Raw genomic sequence first — 25,398 nt, forward strand, 5'->3', positions numbered from 1 at the left:
TTAAGAGACATTCACAGGGAGGGGGAGGGCCACAGCCAAGGTCAAAGGGTAGTGTAATGAGCAAAGAGCGGTCAGTTACTCACTCTCTGCCAATCCGCTGTCATTACACTCATATTTAGGGTAACAACAAAAGAAGTTACACAAGAGAACAAAGAGCTTTGATATTTCTTCCTCGGTTTGGATTCTTTAAATGTATTTTTTTTCTTAGCTGCATGTGATTTCCATTCTAGATCTTGTGAGGGAAATGTGTGCGTGAGGAAGAGGGGGGCCGGGGGTGATCGAGGGAGGAAGTCCAGCTTGGCAGGGCAGGGCGTAAGCGAGAGAAGAAGAGAACAGCAGTGCAGACTACATAGGCTTGAGTAAGGACAAAAAATAGCCAAGGGAGAAGTAGATGTGAGAAAGACTACAGCAGGGAACACAACAACACACACTGCCTGGGCGTTAGAGTTGTTTGCGGGGGGAATCATGGCCTCTCTGCTGTTTGGATCTATCTGTGTTCTCTGCATCTTGTCAGCACTCACGCACACAGCTTCCTCGCAAAAGTTAAACACAGTCTACAGGGTAAGTCCTTTCTTTGTGGTTGAGAAAAGAGGAATATTTGAATTAGCATCATATGCCAAAGGTTTTACAATAAACATGAATAATATGTTGATTTTAGTTCCTATATTACTTGTTATACTTGTTTGCAGATATACTTCTATCCAGAGCAGTTTCTTTAAAAGTGTTGCTTTCTTTTTAGAGCGGCATGTGTTCAGAATTATCATAAAAAGAGATATCAGTATGTTCAAATATCTCTAATCAAATTCAGTGTTCTGATTATTTGAGCTAGGCTATGCCAGTACTTAATCTAAGTGAGTGCCTCATTTGTGTTTATATTTCTCCTGAGGACTTATAGGAAAAATATCAGAAATATTCACGTTAAAACAAAGTGTATTGTGAAAAGTGCTATACAGTATATAAACAAATTCGACTAACATTTCAGAACTTCATGAGCAACTTTAAAGCAATAGCGCTTATCTCTGGGCTGTTGTTACTGGAGATGTTGAGATTTGTCAGTAGTTGTTGATCAGAATGAAATGTTTTATATGGCTGTTTGGGTGTGGACTTCTTGTATGGAATTAAGTGTTGCAACAAACATAAGTTTTAGTGCTGAATATGCTATTAAAAAGCTGTTTAAAAAGGTCTTTACAAAGAGAGAGGTTTATGCGTCTCATGCTCTGTAATGAGAAAACGCCGTGCCCTCCCCACCCCCACCTACCCAACCAGCAGCTGTTGAGAATCTAGAGGGTCTAATAGTCACTCCTCACCGGAAATGCAACTGAGGCGAATGGAGGCCATCTGTTGGGGGGGACATACTGATCCAATGGGCAGAGTGGGAACACGTCTGTACTGATACATTCCCTGAGGACCAAAAGGGATTCAAGTTGTGTTCCAAAGCCTAGTTAGCTTTCTCTTTTTTTTTCCTCCTAATGCAAAGTCTGTTTCACAAGTAACAAAATAATGCTGCCATTTGAGAATTTGGCAGAACAAGGTTTTTTAGTTCATAATATGTATTTCATAGTTATATATGAAATATATGAAAGCTGTCTTTTATTAGAACTCATCTTTAACGTCACCTTAATATTGTATGAAATTTAAACTCTATTTACTGATTTAAAGAAAAAAAAGTTGTAGTAACTTATATAAAATAAAATAAAATGATCTTGATATTTTTGAACACTGCATGGGCAGTGGGTTTCTAGTTCCCAGCATGCTTTGCATAGAAAAGGAGAAGGAGAGTAGTTTTCAAAATTAAATCCCACAACCAAAAAACACATTTAATAAACACATAAGTACCATTCTACAGAATTGGTACAAACTGCTGTCCCACAACCAAAAAACACATTTAAGAAGCATTTAAGTATTCAAATCTTAGATGCTTATTAAGATCCTTCTATTATCTATTGAAACCCACAATAATATTTAAACATTAGTAGGCTTAATATATATATATATATATATATAAAATCATATATATATATATAAAATCATAATTTATTGGGTACTTTCATTTGGGAGTTGGCTGTCCCAAACACTAACCCCTAAATTTCAACTTATGAAAATGATATTGATATAATTTTTGTATTTTTTCCCATTGTTGTTTTAAAAATTTTCTTTTTGATTATTTTAAAAAGTGAAGTTTGAAAAAAAAATTAAATAAAATATTTTATATTTTCTTTTTAAGTTATGAAACTTTAAAAAAATGTGTCCCATATTTTTCATGTCACTGCCAAACAGTGTATGTTTTAGTCCATTGGCCGAGACTGATTTTAACTGAACCCATACATTTATGAACCGGAAATATACCTGTGTCCCTCTCTCTCATAGCTACAAGGTGTGAGTAGATAGGTTTACCTTATTTTGAGGTAAATGTTCAAAAGGCTAAAAAATCTGTGTGTAACTTTAAGGAACATCACTGTCGAACACACTTTTTCTGAAATTAAGCACACTTTTTTTTTGAGAGTTAATTCATAACATTTATAAGTAAATTTTTTTTATATGTATCCCACTGTTCAGAACTGTGCTAGCTAACCATGTGCTGATTAGCATCTTTGAGCTAGGTTCAAAAGTATCTAAAATTGTCACAAATGAAACATTTAGTGGAGTTTCAGTAGTGACATCTTTGTTTTTTGGGGGGTTTTATCCCATAGAATTTTCACCACCGAAACATGTCATCATTGTTGTAGTGACAAAAGGGAATACATAATCCTCATATATGGGGGAAATAATGTTTTGTCAAAAATAAGGTATACTGAATTATCAGCAACGATGTTATGATAGTTTTTGGTTCAGTGTATATTCAAACTAATGAATCCTTAACTTTGAAATCAGTATGATCATCTTTTTGCCTTTTACAAAGAAAAATCATTTCAGATTCAAAATACAACAAATCTCATAAATTAAACTTGAAACATTGTTAAAATTTTTATTGTTATTGATTTGCCTCTGATTTGTTTGTTTGTTTGTTTTTTATAAAATAGCAAATAAATATAAATATTTACATCTAGATGTAAGGAAAATCTCAATAGGTCAATATAACCCTTCTAATTAAATAATTATTACTGTGTTTTGGTATAGTGACAAATTTGGGGAGAGGACAAATATATATAAATATATATAATATATAATAATATATATAATATGTTTCTGATAATACAAGATGAATGCAAATGCACCAGGGTTGGATAGAATTGAGTCAGAGTTCAACAAACATGCCCATTGTGAAAGCTCTCTAAATGTATTCCACATGGAACATGTAAATCATGTTTTATTATAGGATTTTTAACTGACATCTCATATTTTCTTTCTTTTTACAACAGATGATTTATATTTTGAATGATCCATGATCAGTGTTGCCTTTTTTGTAGCTATAAGTTTTGACCTCCAAACTTCTATGAACTTCCATCAAATATTGTTTATTTGTCTGTTTGTTTGTTTATGCCTATATTGAGAGTTTGGGTGCTTCTTTTGTTATTTTCTTTCTTTCTTTTTTTTTTTTTTTTTTTTTTGCAGGCATTTATTTGTTCTCTGCTATTGTTTTTTCTTTTCACCATGCAAAACACAGAAAGCCAGTCTAGAATAGTATATATGAGCGACAGATATTCTCCCTCCCCCGCTCTGAGTGATCATGGATATAATAACATAAATTTGCTTCCATTCAGCATTGCATACATAGTTTGGAATGCTTTGAACACTGACATAGCTACAAATATTGAAATGTCTCAGTGTGCTATTATACTCTATTCCAGAACTCTTGGAACATTGCTTGGCCAATCAAATTTGAGGACCAAAACTTACTGTTACACTCCAAAACTATAGATTGTCCAATAGAATTTGAAGACAGTGTGTTGTTATGAACTGGTATGCACTCTTGTGTGTTTCTTAGTTGGTGTGTATGTTTACTAAAACAATGTAAACCATGTGAGAAAGAAGGAGAGAGATGGGTTACAGGCAAAGAGGACAGCCAGCTTGCACAAACTGGGAGCCCCTGAAATGGGACTTTTGTTTATTAACATTTACCCATTACCCAGACATTTTAACAACTTGTTTTTGATATCCTTCATATTCTGTGTACTGGTCAGTTCACAGCAGTGCTACAAATTAATCTGTTCCAAGAAATTTAATTTTATTTTTATTTTTTATGGGCATTTAACCTCTATAAAGCCATTTTTTTTCTAAAAGTGAGCATAATCTTTTCAGTCAAATTCTTACATTTAAGCAGTCAATTAGAATAATAAAACATTTGCCCTGTTACCAAATTCATCTTTGCAATGCAGAGGAAACACAAAAGCAGCATCTGAAGAGGCATTTAGATGTAGGCCTTAATTCAGCTCAGAGGGACATGGATGCATTTAACCTGCAGTTACAAATGCATAAATAATATTTTGTTATTTTAAACATAAAACATGGAATACTGATATTTACAATTATTTTAAAAATGAAAAGATACTTTAAATGTGAAATTAAAACTGTCAGTAGGTGGCAGCAAGTCACTCTTAATAAGTGAGTAATTTTGACTGAACCGAATCATTTAAACGGTTGATTCATTCAGGAACAAAAGGCACTCATGTTACTCAGAGATACAAAACAGCGCTGTGGCTTTGTTTGGAATAATTTTTTGTTGGCGAAGTAGAGCAAATAGGCAATATGGTGTCTAAAACGTAAGTATCTTAATATTAACTGTTGCATAAAATCAGTATCACATTTGTAATCATGCTGATTTTAGAGATGAAAACTCTCTAAAATATCACTCTTCGTGTGATATTGACTAACCCTCTGTGATATTTTTATGCATAACTGTATGGTGGGTGTGTGTGCGTGTGTGTCACAGAGAGAGAATGAGACAATCAACATGAATGGCGCACACAAAACATAGCTAACTTAGGGACATCATAACTAGCCACCATATTGATTGACAAATCGGGTCTCCATCAACTATCAGTTAATTATTATCCTAAATAAATGTGAACAATATTAATGTAAAAACGTATGGCTTACTATATAGTGCATACTAGAACAAATTAGTGCATAATGAGACAAATTAAGCGTAATCTCTTACGCTTAATTTCCTGCTAATTAAAAAATAAAAATAATAATACCCTATTAAGTGAATAATTGAATATCATTAATAAGTTTTATTTATAAAATAAAACTTTGAACATTGAACACTTAAAGAAACACTCCACTAGATTTGAAAATAGATTCATTTTCCAACTCACCTAGAGTTAAACAGTTGAGTTTTACTGTTTCGAATCCATTCAGCCGATCTCCGGGTCTGGGGGTAGCACTTTTAGCTTAGCTTAGCATAGATAATTGAATCTGATTAGACCGTTAGCATCTCTCTCAAAAATGAGCAAAGAGTTTCAATATTTTTCCTATTTAAAACTTGACTCTTCTGTAGTTACATTGTGTACCAACACAAAGCCACAAAGCGACCCGCCTCCCGAACCAATCCAACCTCTTGTCACATGGGCCAAGGCCTGGCAGGCCATCCCCGGAGTGTCAGGCTGGGTTTTACGGATAATAAAGCAAGGTTATACACTTTAGTTAGCTCGAAGACCCCCGCGATTCAGAAGCGTGGTTTCCACCTCGGTTCAGAGCAGGGACGCACACGTCTTGTGCTCTGAGGTTATGAATCTGCTGGCAAGGAGCCATGGAAAGGGTTCCTCCAGTTCAGTGCATGTCAGGCTTTTACAGCCGTTACTTCCTGCTACCCATCCTCAGTCTCAGACGCTTGAACTGTGCCCCTCATGAGATGGCCATTCAAGATGATTACATTGAAACAGATCCTCTCACAAGTGTGCCTAGGAGTCTGGTTCTTTTCTCTGGATCTTAAAGATGCCTACTTTCACATCCAGATAGCCCCCCATCACAGGCAATTCGTGATTCGCCTTTGAAGGATTGGTATATCAATACGCGGCCCTTCCCTTCAGGCTGTCCCTAGCTCCTCGCACTTTTGCAGAGTGCATGGATGCAGCTCATTCTGAATTACCTCCATGACTGGCTCATCTTTGCCCAGTCAGAGGACGAGCTACTATCTTACAGATACTTACTCCTCAGCCACTTGGAATGCCTGGGACTTTTTGACGCAGCCCAAATGAGGGCAGTGGTCGCGCCAGAACATGCACTGGCCATACATCAGCTCGTGGCCTCATTCAGAATTGGAGCCTCTCGCCCTCTCAAGACATTTCAGAAGATGTTGGGCCTCATGGCCTCCACGTCACAAACTTCAGCTGGGCCTGCTTCGCATGCGGCCCCTTCAGTACTGGCTGAAACCACGAGTTCTGTCCCCCGGCTGGCACCTCGGATGCCTCTGTATCCGCAAATGGTTCAGAGAATCTGGGAGATCTTTGGCAAGGGAGAGGTCGACCTCTTCGTCTCAAAATACAACTCTATTTCCTGTGACATATCTCTGATATGGTCCTTCTTGTAAGAGCTGCTGGATAAGGGTTGTTCCCCTTCCATGCTCAAGGTCTATGTAACCGCCATAGCAGCCTTTCACCACCTAGTTGTTTATTTTTTGATGGGGTCTAGGAGGCTCAAACCCCCTCGCCCCATCACCGTTTCTACATCCAATCTGCCCACGGTATTGATGGCTAAGGAACCCTCCCTTTGAGCTGCTGCAGTCTATTGACCTTCATCCCCTAATGCTGAAAACTGCTCTACTATTTGTGTTAGCATTGGTGAAGTATATGGGAGATTTGCAGGCGCTCTCTGTGAGCCCCACCTGCCTGAAAATTGTGCCCAGAGACTCTAAGTCGTCCTGAAGCCAAGGCATGGTTACGCACCTAAAGGGATCTCTACTCCGTTCAGAGCACAGATAATAACTCTGTCGGTGCTTCCTCCTACAGAGCAAGACCAGGAGTTGAATTTACTCTGCCTCGTCAGGGCGTTGAGAGTGCTCTACCCCATTCAGGCAGTCGGATCAGCTCTTTATATGCTTCGGCGGCTGCGCCAAGGGTTTTCTGGTCTCGAAGCAGAGACTTTCCAAATGGATAATTGACGCTATTGCGCTAGAATACTCTTCTTTGGGCCTACAATGCCCCATGGGAGGAACTGTATGCTTCTGGCCCTCACTGAGTTCTGAGGCTGTACTAAATTATCTTGGGATGATTATTCAAGGCTGGGATGATCTCTGTGAGTTTGGCCCTATATTGGATTCCCTGCAAAACACTTCGTCCCTCTGGGCCCCCTTGGGTGCTTAAGGCAAGTTCAAGTATTAGTCGTTCCGCTAGCATAGTACGGCAGGATTGTACTGGTTCCCCACAGCATCTTAGCAGACGCAGTACAAGTGAAGTATCAATAGAGAACGTACTCAGTTACTAACGTAACCTTGGTTCCCTGAGATACAGAATGAGTACTGCGTACTTTGCCATGCTTTGTAGCTGCATGACTCAGTCGTCGCCTCAGTAGAAGTAGCCTGAAGATCCTACGGCGGAATGCCCGCTTATATAGCAAGATGGCCCCGCCCATTCTGGCGGGCTGTGGTGGGCTTCGTCGCCATAGGTTCGTGCAGCTCCGCTTTTTTGTTAATTTCATTAATTTTGTTAATTTCAGCAGAATATTATTAAAAAGTTAATTGCCAAATTCCCCAACACATCTACTTATGTGACTTTGATCACATTTTGAATAAGAAAAAAGTATAATGCAACCAAGGCCAAATTATGAGAAATAGAAAAAACTCATTCAACTCATTGCTTTAGGCTGTGCAGTATGTTAGTTTACCTCACCTCCCAAACTGACACGTTCGTTTTTTGGTCATATCACATCCCCATAAGCTGAAGATATGCAGTCTATACTAGAAACAAAACTGGTTAGTTCACCTATCAGGTCTTCGGGTTTGAGTCATTCGTCCTGTGACAGCCCCATCGACTATAAAGCTACACAGACTGTACCAGCAGAAACTGAACTGATCTGAACTGAACTGAATCTCTTAAGCCTTTGGGTACTTGTCATTTATTCTTTTGTCACATGCCCGCTTTCTGGCTCAATATCATACAACAAACAAAAATATTACATGTTATTAATTATATGTTGTTGTTATCTTTACTTTATCAAAGTGATTTTCACCATAATACTGAAAAAGTATAAAATTTATTATAATAAAGTTTATTACTTTATTACCACATTCAATATTAAGGAAAAGAACCATCATGACAGAAACGCTTGCTTTCCTCAGCACTAGTTCTTTGGTGTTGGTTTTGTAAGTCCCTACCTAAAGACTCAAGAGGTGAACTGGGCCTCATCATTTCTGTTTAATGTAAAGAACCAATAGGATGTTATGCATGCAGTCAACACAAAATTAACAAATCCCTCGCTGAGACAACTCAATGTTTCCTAGTCATATTAAATATTTGTTAAAATTGAATGAATCGTTCATGAATGACGCATCATTACATTCCACTATCAAAGAAAGTCTTCTCTAGAGATAGGGAGGGAGGGAGATACGCTGATGTGTGCACGTGTGTGGAAGCCTACAGTTTCTGAAGTGCAGAGGGATTATTTATTAGTTTTAGTATTTATTAGTTTTCTGTTTTAGGTATGGTACTGTTTTTCCATCAATTTACACTGTAATGATGCTTGCAAACTTGCGCTGTGCAGTGTCTGATAAAGATGGAAAACAGCTGTTTTCTCATGCTGAGAGATAAGCAGATGTAATGCGTATATTTTTGGCTTTAATATTTGTATTGTGTGGTAACTGTTTTATAAAAGCAATAAGGTACTCAGTCAAGGCATGCTGTATTGTGAATAAGTCATGGCTGAAGAGGTTGCAAGAACACTAATTCAGGTCAGTAAAATTAAAAGATCTTGTACAATAAATAAACAACATAGCAACAACATAAACATCATGAATCATGATTGTAAAATCTCATATATACAAGTACACACTCAAAGAGGATGTTTGGTTTCTCAGGCTACTCCTTTCAAGATGTAATGATGATTCACACAGGATGTTTCAACTTCCCACGGTCCTTTGCTCCAAGAGTGCCCTGGTTGTCTATTTGCAAGATTTTAGGTCATATCAGATTAGACACACAACAGCCTTGTATAGCTAACCCTAAAGGACTTTCACAATACTGCAGAGCTTGACTTGTCTTTTAGTTTACCTTAACATAGAAGTGTCATGTGGTCATGTTCTGACATAAGGAGGCAAAATTGTAATGCTGCTGGAGTTGTTTAATCCAATGTAAAGTCATGCTCCAGATTCGTTAGATGTTTATTCAGTTTCTGGTTGGGTAAGTAAATAAATAAATAATCGTCTTAAAAATCAACAATCAACAACCACCCTATAGGCTACTAGTTTTGGTCACATAGGCTATTATTTTAATGTCCAGTTTTCACAATTAACAAATCATTAACTATGATTTTTGTCTCAACTTCTAATTTGCTGCTTGTTAGTTAGTAAGGTGTTCTTTTAGGTGTTGGGTAGGATTTAGTGTTGGGCGATATGGTCATTTTTCAAATCGTCATATCGTCAGCCCGTGAGATCGATGATACACGATATTATCGTGCATGGGTGGGGCAAGAGAGAGACTCTCTGTACTTGTTGTAGCATAACTATTTGGTGTTTTAAAAAAAGAGTGAGCCTATGGAAGCACCAATAATCAAAATAAAAAAATCTTTCAAACATACTGATAAACTAACATGTTAAATATAAAAAGACTTTTTTTTAAACAGCTAGTTCATATATATTCATATATAATCCTCATTTGCGTGCATGTGTGTGAAATGCGGCGCTGAAGTGAAATAGCAGGCTAATTTGATAGCTGATTTATATTAGGCCACCCTAATAAAAATAATAATAATAATAATTATTATTATAAATTATTACATTAATAGGAGAATGAGCCTAATATAATCTTGACTATTGACAAAGACATCTGCTATCGTTGATATCTCTGAATATCGTTGATACACAATACTATCGGCACAACCCTAGTAGGATCAGGGATGTATAATATGTGCTAATGAACAGCCAATATGTTAATAATAGACATCCTAATAAGCAACTATTTGATAGTAAGAGTTGGTCCCTATACTAAAGTGTTATATGTTTATAACTATCTTGTAGAGTTTTCTTTCACAGTTCTTCAAAATAGCTGCAATAATACAGTAACAATCATATTCTGTGTGTATTTTATTTTCAAGATGTTGATGTTGATTAGCCGTCAAATACTTGCTAAACACTGTGTTTACGAAAATGCAACACGGAGACCATTTTTTCAAGTAAATTTATGTTCATTTTCATGCCAGTCTTAGCATGATGGAGGCACTCTGACATTATCTTTTCTAGTCATTACTCTTCCAAGCTGACAACATAGGAGCTCTACTAGAAACAAATGGGCTGAAGGGAGGCAAGAGAGAAAGTAGCCCCAGAATGTAGTTTGGTTGATGGAATCCTTCATGCCTTGACATATGGAAATCCTTTTACTTTGACACATTAGTGGGCATATAGCAGACTGAAATAAATTTGGGCAGAAGAAGAAGCCTATATCACATTACACAAGATGAGAGAAACTGGTTGGTGTGAAGTTTATTAACTATTTTAAATGTTTAGCATGTTCAGTCCTTCAGTGAAATATCTAATCAGTGTGAAATATTTAATGTGTTGTTGACATGATATAGTCTCATTTCCATTTACGAATGTCACTGCCACCACTGATCAAATACAAATAAAGGCAGATGAGATGAACTACTGATTTTTTTTAAAATTCCAATTTCATTTATATATTCATACTCAGAGGACTGTTATTTTTTATTTTATTCATCATTATTTATATATTTTTCTCACCTAAGCAAAAGTTGTTCAAAGAATTTTGTTTATTTTTTTGGGTTTTGGATTGAAGGCACTATAACTTTTTGATGTCCTACCAATAAAGAATGTGTGCTAATGTAAAACAGCTCTGTACAGGAGAAGTCATAAGTGCTGTCACAAGTGTTGGTTTGAAAACAGTAACTTCATCTATTCTGTGTGTTAAATTAGAACAAGTTCAATAAACATTTGCCTATAGATACTTACTGAAACTGGTTAATAAACACATAAGCCACAATTCAAGGGCTAGGACTTATAATATTTTTTGTAATATTGCTCCAAAGCCCCAAAACAGTGTAATTCATTCATATAATCATATACGAAGAAATGGCAAATCAGGTTTCAAGGCTGAAACCTCTCAACATAAACTGTTTGTTCTCATATTTTGTATGAGATGTTTAATTTAATTTTTGTTTTGTTTTTGTACTGGAAATTATTTTCTTATGCGCTTACTTTTGAGGGAATTAGGCTAGTTCATCTAACTGAATCTGATAAACTTTTTGTTTTTGCACTACTTTTAGGGGTGGGTTTATCTGACAATAAACTAATTCTGATTCTTTCACAAATATAAAGTGCTATGAAGAAGTGTTTTCCCCCTTGTCTGATATTTCTGCCTATTTTCAGACTAACTGTAATCAGGACTTTAACAAAAACCTAAAAATTTGTTCCTTTATGAACAAAACTCAACAGAAATTCATCTTCTCATTTGTAGGTTTTCAGTTATGAACTTTGTGTTTTTGGACTTGGATTAGGCCATTCTAAAATTAAAATTGTCTTATTTGGGGTAATGTTGTCTTATTATTATCATTTGGGGTAATGTTGGCATGTTTTAGATAATTGCCTTGTTGCTGCATGACCTAACTGCACTTCAGTTTCAGCTTACAAACAGACGGCTAATTCTCCTGGACAATTCTTAGACACAAAGCCAAACTGATCTTGAGTCATGTAGACTGACCTTAGCCAAAGTGATCAAAGAGATTATGTTTAATCCTTGAAAATACTGTAAAAGTTCTTTCAAATTTGGATTTTATAAAGTGTATTAACTAAAGCCATTAGAGTGTAAAAAGCCAAGTTGTGTAATACCTATCGAATACAACAGAATTTTCAAGGTTTTCAAGTAGTTCTAACAAAGGATTTGAACACCTCCACTGCTTGTCCCATCCAGTCCTGTAGACTATCTGGTTCTGTCCAGCTCTTTGTCTCCTCCTCATCCTTATCCGTATGAAAGCTAAAACTGATTGTGGTATAACAGCAATCACAAAAAAAAAAAAAAAAAAAAAAAAAAATTGAAATTATTTAAAAATGTAAAATGATGGTATGATCATTTTTATGATGGATTTTTATATTTTAAGACTAAATGTTGATTAATGGTCAATGACGGTCAATAAAATGTATACATAAAAGAAATTTTAAAAGTAGTAAAATAAATTAAATAAACACACAGTAGAACAAAAAAGTTTACAAGGTTTTTTTTTTTATTATGACCATTAGGCTATATAACAAAATAGAAAAAATTTAATGTAATAGTTTTAATAAAAATCAACCTCTGGGATATGAAGTGCCATAGCTAAAAAAAAAAAAAAAAAAAAACTCTCATATGGTAGAGATATGGCAAATATAATGACTATTTTGATAGTTCATGTTTGGTTGTTTCTTTATTGCAGGTATGTGCACGTGGTTTCTTCCTGAGTGAGCAGGAAACATGTCTCCCCTGTAACTGTAAAGGCCATGCTGACAGCTGTGAGGACATTACTGGGATATGCATTGTAAGGTTCAAAACTCTTTAAACCGTCTGTCTTTTTTAAACATTATTCCATGACTTCAATACCCATCTATTCTTAAAATGTAAACAATACCACGTGGAAGAAATTTGTATGTACACCAAGGAGAAATAAATGATGGTATTTGGATGAATAATCTAATTAAACAATAAATGAAACAGAATTTTGTTATAAGAACGTTCTCCAAATATTCAGTGTTGGTTATATTCCTTAAGTGTTCTTTTATCTTAATTTTGATTTAAAATTCAACATTGTAGGAACATTGATTTGTAACATTCCAAAAACATTAAATTATCCAGTTTCCTTAATGTTAGTAGAATGTTATTTAAAGGTTAGTATGATGTTCCTGATGGTGACCTCAAAGTAAACATTTTCAATAAGACGTCAACATCTAAACCTCTGTTAATTCTCAATAAGAACGTCTGTAGACATCTGACAGAAATAAAGTCAGTCTGGTTAGTAATAACTGAAGCTGGTAATGCTGTTTCTGGAGTTGTTTAATCAGATCTTGAGAGATTTAATGTCTTTTATCTTCAGTTCATCTAAGACTGGCTGAAGAAAGTTGTAGTTTGTGTTCGTATTTCTCTTTCTTTCAGTGCTTGTTCACTGCAGGTGTTTGAATGATTGAAAGAATGTTTCAGGAACATCATACTAACCTTTAAATAACATTCTACTAACATTAAGGAAACCAGACATTTTTATGTTCATGGAATGTTACATATCAAGGTTCCTAGAATGTTGAATTTTAAATCAAAATTAAGTTGAAAGAATGTTTGAGGAACATCATACCTTATAAGGAACATAAAAAGTTCCTCTAACGTCAAGAAAACTGGACATGTTTTATGTTCCCAGAACCAACACTGAATATTTAAAAAACAACACAATAACAAAATTATCTTATCAATGTAACCACAAATGAATTTTTTAGACCGTGTCCATTAACTGGTTCCTCACATCCTTTATTTACAAACATCAAATTAAATTCTGATCCAGTATTGAGAAGGCAACATACAACCATAAAAATTCCCACAACACATGCTATAATGCTAATGCTTGAATGCTAAAATTTTGCTTTGCCCCAAAAGGCCACAAATACATAATTTGAAGGTTAGACAACTTTTTAAATGATAAATATTTGTAATAAATAGTCCTAGAGGGCAGGTGTCCTGCAGACTTTAGTACCAACCATAACCAAACACCCGGGAACAAACTCAGTATTCAGTATTACTGGAAAATTAAAGGCAGATGTGTTTCATTTCGGTTGGAACTAAAGTGTGCAAGACACTGGCCCTCCGGGACTGGAGTCAAAGAGCCCTGACATATGGTGTTGATAGAGTTTAACATTTTTGTAACCTTGCCAGTGTAACCAGCCAGTGTGTTTAGAATGTTTTGCTGAAATTCACCATTTTTTGTTTCAGGAATGTCAGGACCACACCGTTGGAGATTTCTGTGAGCAATGTGAAGACAGATATTTACCTGTGTTTCTTTCTGATGGCACCTTTGTGTGTAGACCATGTGCCTGCCCGCTATCATTGGAATCTAACAAGTGAGTCCAGACATGAGCTCTGGCTAAACAAAGCATGCTGATACAAACCATAACAGCAACATGAACAAAAAATAAAAAAGCTGATGACTTTGGTTTTTGTTATTCAGCTTTAAATATTACATGCATTAACAAAGGAATAAAGTTATTTTCATTATTAATGTTGTTACTTGTGCAACTGCATCTGGTTTACATTTTAAGCATGCATAACTACTTGTTTGGTTGCAGTCCAGAGGCCTCCAAGTAGGAAGGCCTTATGCCACAAGTAGGTGGAAACCTTCCAGCAGTTAACTACATAGATGTAGTAGCAACTCTAAAGAAAAAAAACAGCTATTAAAACATAATGTCAAGACTTTCCATTGAGGTTTGGATTTAATTTCTAACAGTTTCATTTTTATTATTGCTTTTTATCCAGTGGCATGAAATTTAGGCATTGAACTCCTCTTTCTCCATGTTACCTGCACCGTGATTTTCCAATTCAGTGATTGGCAAAAGTCTGCTAGATGACAGGCTTTGTGTCATAAGAACCCACGTTGCCTTAGCTCTTGCCTAAGCTCATCAACCTCAACAATAAAAGGCTTCTCAGGATCAGGAAGGGTCAGTATAGGAACTGATGTCAATCGAAGCTTGATGTCCTTTAAGGTCTTGGTTGTCTCAGATGTCTGCTATTTGTAATTACCTTTCATGAGGGCAGTAAGTGGAACGACAGTGTTGTTGAAGTTTCCTGTAAAAACTGAAATGTTTCATGTTGGTTGAGGCCATTCTTTGGCTTCTTTGGATCCATCTGGACCTGACCACTGGAGATGATAAACTCCAAGAGGGAGACAGTGGGAATAATGAAATTCATTCTTTTCAAGTTTGACAAAAAGATAGTATCTCAAGAGCTGTAGCTGAATTTGGCAAACATGTTGGATGTTTTCTTGATGGTCTTTGGAGTAAATAAGGATGTCATTAAGATGATGGTGTTATGAATGCAGTTTTCCTTTCCTCTTCTTGTCTAATGTGAACCAATTATAGGCACTGCAAAGGATCTAATAAAGATGGTGGCCCCTTGCCTCCATCTCCAGATTTGGGTAGTAACTCTTTAATACTAATCACCCAGTAATCAAAAATTTAGTTTGCTTACAAATATGAAACTGGCCCCAGCAGGAAAATCACAAGGACAGAACCAGTGGCAGGAGCATCCTTTATAATCCACCATGGTCTTTCTTTTTGGTTCTGACATGAAGAAAAGTCTTCACCTGGAAGGACAGGTTCTTGGTAAAATGTCTTAATTGCTTTAGTCATAAATTCAGAGAGGGTGGAGCTTGGAAGCCTTTTTTTTTACTGAATACTGCACACAAATTATGTTTCTCCACTGGGACTTAATACAGTTTGGAAACTGTTATGGAGCATATTGACACAAAGCCATGGTGAGCTTATTAGGGACTGAATTGAACTGAAGAAATATTTGAAAACAAGTGTTTTCAAGCAAACGATGCAAGAGAGGATACTAATGGCTCGGGAGAAGTAGAAGACCAATGACTGATCCCTAGTGACTCAATGAGCTCAGAAAGGGATGCTGGAATCTCAAGCTTGGTGAAAAATGTCATTCTGTAGACAGGTTGTGGTTTAGTTCTGATCCCATCCTTACAAAGAGTACAGTTAAATTGAGAGTTGTGTTGTGTCAGCCAACAAAACCCAAGGATAATTTGAAACTCAGCAAAGTGAATGAGGTGGAAAGAAATTCACTCTAGATGCTGATCAATGCAAAAGTTACAAAATGGGTATATCATAGACCAGGGATCTCCTTTCTTCCTGTAAATATCAGGTAACCCTGAACACCTTGATTATCTGGTTCAGGTGTGTTTGATTGGTATTGGAGCTGAAATCTGCAGAACAGTAGCTTTCCAGAAGCAGGGTTGGTGATTCCTGTCGTAGACTCAATGACCTTCCGTGTTGTGCAGTAGTTTCCAATACAATGCAAACAAAAACCAATGCAATATAAAATTGGAATATTTGTATACATCTGATTTGGATAAAATAATCAAGTACAAATACATTCCAGCGTAATAATCCAGGAACTTTGCTGCTGTACCATGGGTGCAGAAGGCGCAATCATATTATGCAGTGCCTGAAAATAATAATATGATTGCGCCTGCTGCACCCATGGTACAGCAGCAAAGTTCCATGATTATTACACCAGAATGAGTATAGTTCCTAGCCATATCGGCCCAGAAAATTGCAACTTTCTATTTTCTGTAGGTCTTAGTACACGATTGTAACTACAGAAGAGTCAAGTTTTAAATAGGAAAAATATTGAAACTCTTTGCTCATTTTTGAGCGAGATGCTAACGGTCTAATCAGATTCAATGATCTATGTTAAGCTGCAGCTAAAAGTGCTACCGCCAGACCCAGAGATCGGTTGAATGGATTAAAAAACAATAAAACTCAACTGTTTAACTATTTCAAAAATAGTGGACTGTTCCTTTAAAGCACCAGGGATCATAAAAAATGAATTTTATTTATTATTCATTACTGATTCATTAAGTAATGAATATAGTGGTTGCATGAATTGTAAGTAGTATTTAATTTATTCCTATTTGCATGCCACATATTGATATGCCGTTTACTGTTTGATGAGTCTATTGTTTTTGGTAAAACTGAAGCCCAAGTGCCACCAACAGGACTATTATGTGAAGTGAAAGCAATTCAAGTTCAAGAACATGTGAAGGAATTGTATAATTATTTTCATAAAAATGCACTTATATAATTTTACAATAGTAATTATTACATTTACTCATTTAGCAGACGCTTTTATCCAAAGTGATTTACAGTGCAGTCAGGCTATACATTGTTTTTTACCAGTATGTGTGTTCCCTGGAAATCGAACCCATGACATTTTGCACTCCTAATGCAATGCTTTACCACTGAGCCACAGGAACACTATAGTAATATAAGTAATTAAAGTAATTATTAAATTGGAATTACACCATATGTAAAGGCCCCCTTTTTACATTTGAGCCCCTGCCCCCAAGGAACTCTCTGCACATCCCAAAAATTCAGTCTTAAGGTCATCAATGCATGAACTAGCTTTTCTGCAACAGAAAGAGGTAACATGTTCTGCAGCTTGCCAATGTTTCAAATGTGGATAAAGGCTTAAAAAATTTTTTTTTACTAAGGTTTACCAAAATAGATTTTGTGATCTTTGAAAATCATTAGATGATAGGAAAAATCAAGCAAAATGGTTGGTAAGGATGTGGAAATCCTGAAATAGTATCCTGAAGGATGTCTCTGATGTTTCTTTGTTTGTGTGTGTTCTCAGCTTTGCAACTCACTGTGATAAGAGAGGTAATTTTCTGAGATGTGTGTGCCAGGAAGGGTATGCTGGACACTACTGCGAAAGGTTGGTTCTCCACCCACAAATAGCATGTTATACATAGTTGGATTTTTGTATTTTACCCATTAATTATATTTTTCTTCCCGTACCACCAAGATGTGCCCCAGGTTTCTATGGCAATCCAATGGAGTTGGGCAATTCCTGCAAAAAGTGTGACTGTAATGGCAACTCTGACCCAAACCTTATCTTCAATGAGTGCAATAATGTGACGGGCCAGTGTCTGAACTGTTGGGGTAACACCAGTGGTGACAACTGTGAAAGATGTGCACCAGGTTTCTATGGAGATGCCATCAGTGCCAAAGACTGTCGGGGTAGGTGCCAGCAACAGTATTGCTGACCATGTGAAAAGGTATCTGGTAATATCTAGACAACAGGGACGTCTACATACCGCAATTTCTAAAGTAGTAATTTTTGACACCCTTTTATGCTAACATACCCATGACTCTGACCAATTGTGGCTTTGTGTTAACAGGACCCAGCAGCTGCATTATATATCCCATTATATTTTCTATTTTGTTGAATAATATCGGTATTTAAATGCGAGATATTCAAAGTGTACCTAAAGTGTACTTGCAATAGTTCCACTTTAGCACAATTAAATATTCTTTGGTATATCTTAATTTGGACTTCAGCATTACTTCTGCACAATTAAAGTGCATTAAGCACAAAAAAAGTTGTTCCACTTTAGCAGAATTTAATTATACCACTTTAGTATGCTAAAAGTACAATTGCAGGGTATTTTTATTTGGTACATTAAACATGTAAAAGTATTTGTAGTATACTTGGCATGAAATAAATGTATTTCAAATACATTAGCACACAATATATATATATATATATATATATATATATATATATATATATATATATATATATATATATATATATATATATATATATATATATATATATATATATATAATTTTTTTTTTCACAACAGTAAAAGCAAAACATCTTGCTAACGTTTTCATGTTTTTGTGTTAAAGGGGTCCTATTATGCTTTTTTACAAAGTCTTGATTTTGTTTTTGGGTTGTACTAGAACAGGCTCTCATACTAGGTTGTTCGAAAAATACATTATTTTTCACATAGTTTACATTATTACAACACTTTTCTCTGCAGTCTAGCATGAACAGCTTGACGAAATGTGCTGTGATTGGTTAGCTAGGCCAGTGTGTGTTGTGACTGGCAGCCCTCGGGGCCTGGTCGGGAAAGGTCCTGCCCCTAACCATAGCCGCCTGCTGTGAGCTTCAGTGTAGATATTGCATCAAAATCAAATCAATTTGAGTGCGATTTAAACCCGGATGATTGTAACCACTCTAAGCTCAACTGCCTTTTCTCCGATATAGTGATAACACTCATTGCCTTCTCTAGTGCAGCTCAACCAGGTTTTGTCCCATTCATCAATATTTGTGATATCACAAATCCCGTAAAATATGTGTTGTAGTCCAAACGAGTCATTTGTTGTAGTTTTTGAAAAGTGCTTTCTGTCAAATAAAATATCTCCTTTTGAAGTGGACTTTGAGCTTTGTAAATTTGCAGATCTTTTTTATGCTCAAACAGCAACATTACAGACTAACTAAAGTTGAAAAAGTGAAAAAGCATAATAGGACCCCTTTAAGTTATAAAAATAAAGGTCTCTATCAGGTTGTTGTTAAAAACAGTTTTGTTTTTCTCACATATTTCATATGTGAGGCTTTTGAAAGCCAGATGCATTGCAAGCTGATTTGCTTGTCATACCAGGACTGGCCTATGTAAATGTGGAGTTTTATAGAGATTGTAGTTCTAGTAATACTTAATCAATAGTGTTAAGACTTTAAAAAAGTGTGTAATTATAATTCTGTAGCAGTATCAAACAGAACTGCAAAATAATAATTTCACACTGGTTTCTCCAAACTCTCCAGCATCAACCATAGTCTCTTCAAAAACTAGCATCAAAGGTTTATTCAGTGTTATTGTGTTCATTAGATTGTTCTAAATATGTTGGGTATATTTCATTGAATGTATTATGATAATGGCTCAAGTGATTGGCAGTTTTTTGTTGGGTTGTTAAGGTCTCTCTCTCTTTGTTTTCAGAGTGTCAGTGCGATAAGTGTGGTACTGCATCATGTGATGACAGGACAGGTGTTTGTCACTGTAAGCCTGGAATCACAGGTCACCTATGTGACAGATGTGAGGTATGGACATTCATGACACACTCAAGATAATTTAAGGCCAAGAAATTCCATATTTGTTTATTAGAATGCATGTACTGTATGCTCAAATACATGCATGTGGATACTGAGCACATTTAACCTGCATAATCTTATGAGAATCTTCTAATTTTGCATATATAGGAGGGTTATTCTGGATTTGGCAGCTGTATGGGTTGCCGTCGGTGTGAATGTGCCTCTGCTGCCCTCCGTGCCACCTGTCACCCTCTCACACACAGCTGCCAGTGCCGCCCGGGGGCTGGAGGTCGGTACTGCGAGCGCTGCCTTCCAGGATTCTGGGATTACAGCCCATCTGGCTGCAAGAGTGAGTCTGAGCGATCTCACTGCATATGGCATGATTCACTGCTGGAGCAGGTTCAGCCCATTTCAGTGTCTGTTCTATTTTGCAAGAATTGCAATGTAAAGACTTTGTAGTTATTCTGAAATTATATTTATTATGTTGTTTTTACACTAGATTTCAAACAAAACAAAACAAAACAAGACAATTCTAAAAGTACAATTTTATGGTTTCAAAAGACTAATCAAACCAAACTCTTCAAGACTATCACGAAACCAGCCTTAAGTAGCACGGGTATGTTTATAGCTATAGCCGAAAATACATTGCATGGGTCAAAATTATCGATATTTCTTTTATGCCAAAAATCATTAGGATAATAAGTAAAGATCATGTTCCATGAAGATATTTTGTAAATTTCCTACCGTACATTTATTAAAACGTAATTTTTGATTAGTAATATGCATTGCTAAGAACTTCATTTGGATTTCAAACAGAAGTATCTCAGCCACATATTGTCCTATTCTAACAAACCATACATCAGTGGAAAGCTTATTTATTCAGCTTTCAGATGATGTATAAATCTCAATTTCCAAAAAAATTTCATTGAAATAATGAAAGTGTCAGCAGATAGGCAATGAAAACTTCACTTAGCAATGGCTTTAAGTAATTTAAACAACACGGTCATCGCTGTTTTTCTGGTTCACTTACATCTGGCTTGTGAATTTGGTGGGAAAATGCAGAGGGGCATTATTCATCACCCTTGTCCCAAGCAGAACAGTTGAACAGCTGTTCCCACAACCCATCATTCATAATTTTGTTAAGGGATCTACACACCCACACTTGGCCACCTGCACATAAGAACAGGGATGTACATTTATCATGTATTTCCTATGACATCATCATCCCCCTCTTAACTCACTGTACATTTGTGGTCCAAGCAAATTTTGAGTTTGGTATGTTGAAACAGGAAATAGAGATATAACAGTTGTAATTATTGTCTTCTCAGAAGATATTTCAAATAGTTTAACCCCAGCTGCTTAGGGTGTTTTAGTGTTACTGGATGATGGTGGAATCAGATCTCTGACTCCATGTGTATACAAAAATCTTATTAGATTATTACAATTAATGGCAAAAAGGATGTTTGGAAATGTAAACTGATATTTCTTACTGACACACTACAGTAAAAGATAGACTTTTTTGTTGGTGAAAATACTACTGGCGTAAGACATTTGCACAGTAGTGTATGTATCGTTATCTCATTTAAAACATCAGTGAAACATCATCATCACTCTGATTGAATCTGTGTAAAACATGACAGACTTTTCTCTGGTAATGTGCCTCCACTTTTTTCTTTTTCAATAATCCATTACACTCAAAATGTCTTGGAAAGACCTGTCGCTACTTCTGTTTCATAACAATTTTAACTGTTCTTTTGTTTGTCATCAAGGTTGTGTAGTTGCTTAGGGTGTTCTATTTTGTGTACATGTATAATAAACAAAATGTGTACTGTGTGTTTCTGTTTCTCAGAATGTGATTGTCCAGAGGAGAATTGTGACATGCACACAGGAGAGTGTCTACCTGAGGCCTCGAATATCAGCGAGTGTAATATCGGTGAGTTCAATGACACAAAATTAGGTAAATTTGTTAATATGTTCCTGACAGTTCACTTTCTAATGTTAGATAAGTTTTTGTACAACATACAAACAACCAAAAAATTAATACATAGATAAATAAATAGAACATTGTAGCGAATTACCACAACATCATAGAGCCATATTAAAATATAAACAATATGATAACCCAATATGATTTATAAACCTCACCACCTCCCAGACTGTGATGCGTGTATCTGGAGTCTGATTGGAGATATTCGTCAGTCCAACAAAACTCTGGACCAAGTGAGAAACAGCGTGCTGAACATTTCTACAGGAGCTGCTGCCAATGACAGACTAAAGTACTACAACTACACTGCACATAGATTACAGGTAACCACACTCAAACCACACACAGTTTACAGAAATGTATGTCCAGACGATGTTGTATTTCATAAATATTGTATGTTGCTGTCACTGTGTTGTAACAGGATCAGTTCTTAGGCTGGAGAAATAAGTATGCAGTGATGAGAGCAGATACGGGGCGCCTGGAGGAAGAAACACAAAAACTGCTTACTGACATGGAACTGGTCGCAGAAGAGGTGCCTCTCATTCCAGCACTTCCTAATTTCATTCATTCATTTATTCTGAAATTCCTTATAGGTGAAGTGTGTAATTTCTGCACCATTTCAAACGCACCAATCACTTCAAACGCATGCCAACCTTGTCAATAATGAGGCCTGTATCACTAGTTGAACAAACTTAGGGTTACAGAACTGGTATTGGTTTGACAAAAGCCAAACAATTCCTAACCGTCTGGGTTTAAGCGGCACAATAACACTCTTACATGAACGTTGGGCATGATCATGGTTTGACCACTTGTCAGTCTAATCACAATAGAAAAAGAAACCATAATTATGTCAATCCATACAGAACATCATTATTTACCAACGTTTTAGTACGGCCCAATGGTGGAAAGTAGCTTAGTGACACCCTTTATCTATATATTCTATATATGATAGGTAAAAATTGATAGCCTGAATGCACTGTAAGTTGCTTTGGATAAAAGCGTCTGCTAAATGCATAAATATAATTTAATTTAATTTATATTGTGGCCAAATTGCACATGGAAATCATATTTTTCTGGGCGTTTTATTTATTTATTTTTTGTCTTTTTCCTAACGTTCATATTCTTCTCATTCTGTGTTCACGTCATGTCAGAATTACTGTAATTACAAAATGACAAGCTGTGGCAATGTCATGTAAAGCATGAGGGTGAACAGGTGCTTTCTCACGTTCTTCCAGGTGAAACAAGCTGATGTTTGTTTTATTTTGTCAGGAGGAAACAGTGCAGTTATTGGGAGAACGGGTGGATCAAGACACACTTGATAGCTCCACACTAGCAAAGATGCTTATTGCTAACCTCTCCTCACTCAACAATGTCACTGAAGGTAACATGAGACCTTGTGAACTCAGTATTTTTTGTGTTTGTTGTGCTGGGGAATAGACAAGGAGGTCTGCACTACCTGGAAAAAGCTGTCCGTTTCTTTCTTAAGTAGTATTTGAAGCAGATTCCCCTCAGAGAGTTGCCAACTGTCCCACATTATTCTGGCCCAAATGAAGTCATCCTGATTGCAGTACAAGTTAGATTATCAAAGCTGCACTGTAGTACACTATATAATGTGCTGGTAAATGTTCTGTTTAACCACTACATATCTTACACCAGCCAACCACTAAAGTACCTTATCATACAAAATACTTTCTCTTATGCATGCACACTGACTGATGTAAATGCATACTCGGCGCAAATTGAAACATGCAATTGAAAGAGAATAACCTGTCATTGCATGCTTCCATCACAGTGCATAAGAGAGCAGTGCTGAATATGCAAATCACTCAGGAAGGACTGGGTAGCCTTATATCTTGACAACACAGATTGGCTGATGGCATCACAACTACAGCACAATCCCAGGCCCTGACTGTTCAGAGCTGTGTGACGTAACTGGTAGCAGGCAAGAATGTGGAAAAATTTTAGATTTAGATAAACTCTATTAATCCCCAAAGGGAAATTGAATTGTCATGGCAGCTCAGTACATTCAAAGAACACCCAGAAATACAACAGCGTACTGTGAATACACTACAGTTAAAAAAGCTTATATTTTATTCTGTGTTTAGCTTTGTTCTGAGTCTGTGTGTGTATTTCAGATATTATCAGGGACTGGGAATTATATGGTGTCTATCAGGAGTTAGATCCTCAAGTAAAGCTGCTGAAAATAGCAGAAGCCGAGCGGATCTTGGGCTGGATGAGAAATCTGGACCTCTCTTCCAAAGAGCCACATGCTACTGATGAGTCCTCCGAGGCCCATGAATGTGAGGTTTTTTGTTTATCAGCTGAATTCTGCTTGTGTGTATGTGCTCTTATTCAACTTCTGCCTTTATGTGTCTGATTGTAGTGCTCCGACGTGTGCGCCATTTTGAGAAAACTCTGATGACTACGCAGGGGCGTCTGTCACCTATGCAGGAAGTGCTGGGTCGATTCACCTCCAAACTCTTTCAAGCTCAGGATCTCATCAACAACGCTGAAGACACACTGCAACAGGCACTCAACAAATACAAGACCAACCAGCTCAAACTACAGAGGAGAGAGGTATCTTCCTTTCAAATTCAATTTCAACTGTGGTTGCCATATCTAGTAGTTTTTGTTGTGATTTTGTGTGGCAAGTTTGGCGTAACTGAGTGAATACTGTTCATCCTAAATATTCAAGATAAGAACAAGTGTGTCCTGAATTGTAGCATATTGAAATTTGCATTCAAAAGTTACACAAATGGTTTACTATTTCTGGTGGAAATTCGAAGTGCAGGTCCATGCATACTCTAATGGCTAATATTGCCCCCAATCCATTGCACTTTGGAATAGGATTTGGTTCAGAACTAAGAACACAAATAAAATGTGTTAAAAAAAAATTATAAATGTGCAAGACCAAAGGCGTTTGAGTAATTAATAATTAGTATCTCACCTGATATTTATTTAAAATACTTCAGTCAGATTCAAACACTTTTTCATGTTGTCATTGTTGTTATTCAAACACTTTTTCACGTTTGTATTGTGATTAGATGTCACAGAAACATTTCCTCCTTTTCTCAGGCACAGCAGCAGCGTCTGAAAGACACCTATGACAGTGTCAATCAAACTACTGTAACTGCTGGGGTAATCGTCTCTGAGGCAAACCAGACTGTCCTTGAGGTGGAAGATATGATCACGGTAAATCTTCTTTTTATCAACTTTCTGCATGGTATACAGTATACTGTAAACTACTGCATGCAAATCTAAACTATTATAAGAGTTTTTCCATTTTCCATTAAATAATAAAAATACTGTTCACAAAAGATATTTAGAAGACAGATACTAGAAGATAGAAAGATATTACTTTCTCTCTCTCTCTCTTTTTTTTCTCCAAGTGCACCAATGATTGAGAAGCACATATTAGTGGGAAAAAACTTAAACTTTTTCAAAATACAGAGTTCTGGCATGAAACCCTAGATGGCGCAGTCCAATAGGTCTACAGTAACTCAGTCTGACCTAATGACATCATTATCACATGGCACAGCTGATTGGTTCTCTCCTGATTGGTAGCCAATGAGCTCGCTGCTCAACATTCAAATATATGACTAGTGCCTGGCGTAGCAGTTGCAGCTTGCTTCAGAAACCCTCCACCTTCCCCAGCTCCACCTGTATAGATCTGCTATGAGGTGATTCATGTAT

At 36.4% G+C, this 25,398-nt stretch overlaps 1 protein-coding gene across 1 annotated transcript in view; it reads left to right on the top strand.

The window, feature by feature from the left end:
- Positions 1-289: 289 nt before the first annotated feature.
- The window catches only part of LOC109067764 (laminin subunit alpha-4-like), a 46,953-nt gene continuing 21,844 nt past the window's right edge, over positions 290-25,398 (top strand). The window contains exons 1-14 of the mRNA XM_042747449.1: positions 290-561; positions 12,517-12,618; positions 14,052-14,179; positions 17,481-17,561; positions 17,652-17,866; positions 19,630-19,730; positions 19,890-20,070; positions 21,571-21,654; positions 21,877-22,028; positions 22,127-22,237; positions 22,975-23,086; positions 23,841-24,005; positions 24,089-24,282; positions 24,781-24,897. Of these exons, the coding sequence (XP_042603383.1) occupies positions 466-561; positions 12,517-12,618; positions 14,052-14,179; positions 17,481-17,561; positions 17,652-17,866; positions 19,630-19,730; positions 19,890-20,070; positions 21,571-21,654; positions 21,877-22,028; positions 22,127-22,237; positions 22,975-23,086; positions 23,841-24,005; positions 24,089-24,282; positions 24,781-24,897 (1,839 nt within the window). The 5' untranslated portion in view covers positions 290-465. The remainder of the gene's footprint in view (positions 562-12,516; positions 12,619-14,051; positions 14,180-17,480; positions 17,562-17,651; positions 17,867-19,629; positions 19,731-19,889; positions 20,071-21,570; positions 21,655-21,876; positions 22,029-22,126; positions 22,238-22,974; positions 23,087-23,840; positions 24,006-24,088; positions 24,283-24,780; positions 24,898-25,398) is intronic.

This window comes from Cyprinus carpio, chromosome B20 (genome assembly GCF_018340385.1).
Source record: "Cyprinus carpio isolate SPL01 chromosome B20, ASM1834038v1, whole genome shotgun sequence".
NCBI classification, from domain to species: Eukaryota; Metazoa; Chordata; class Actinopteri; order Cypriniformes; family Cyprinidae; genus Cyprinus; species Cyprinus carpio.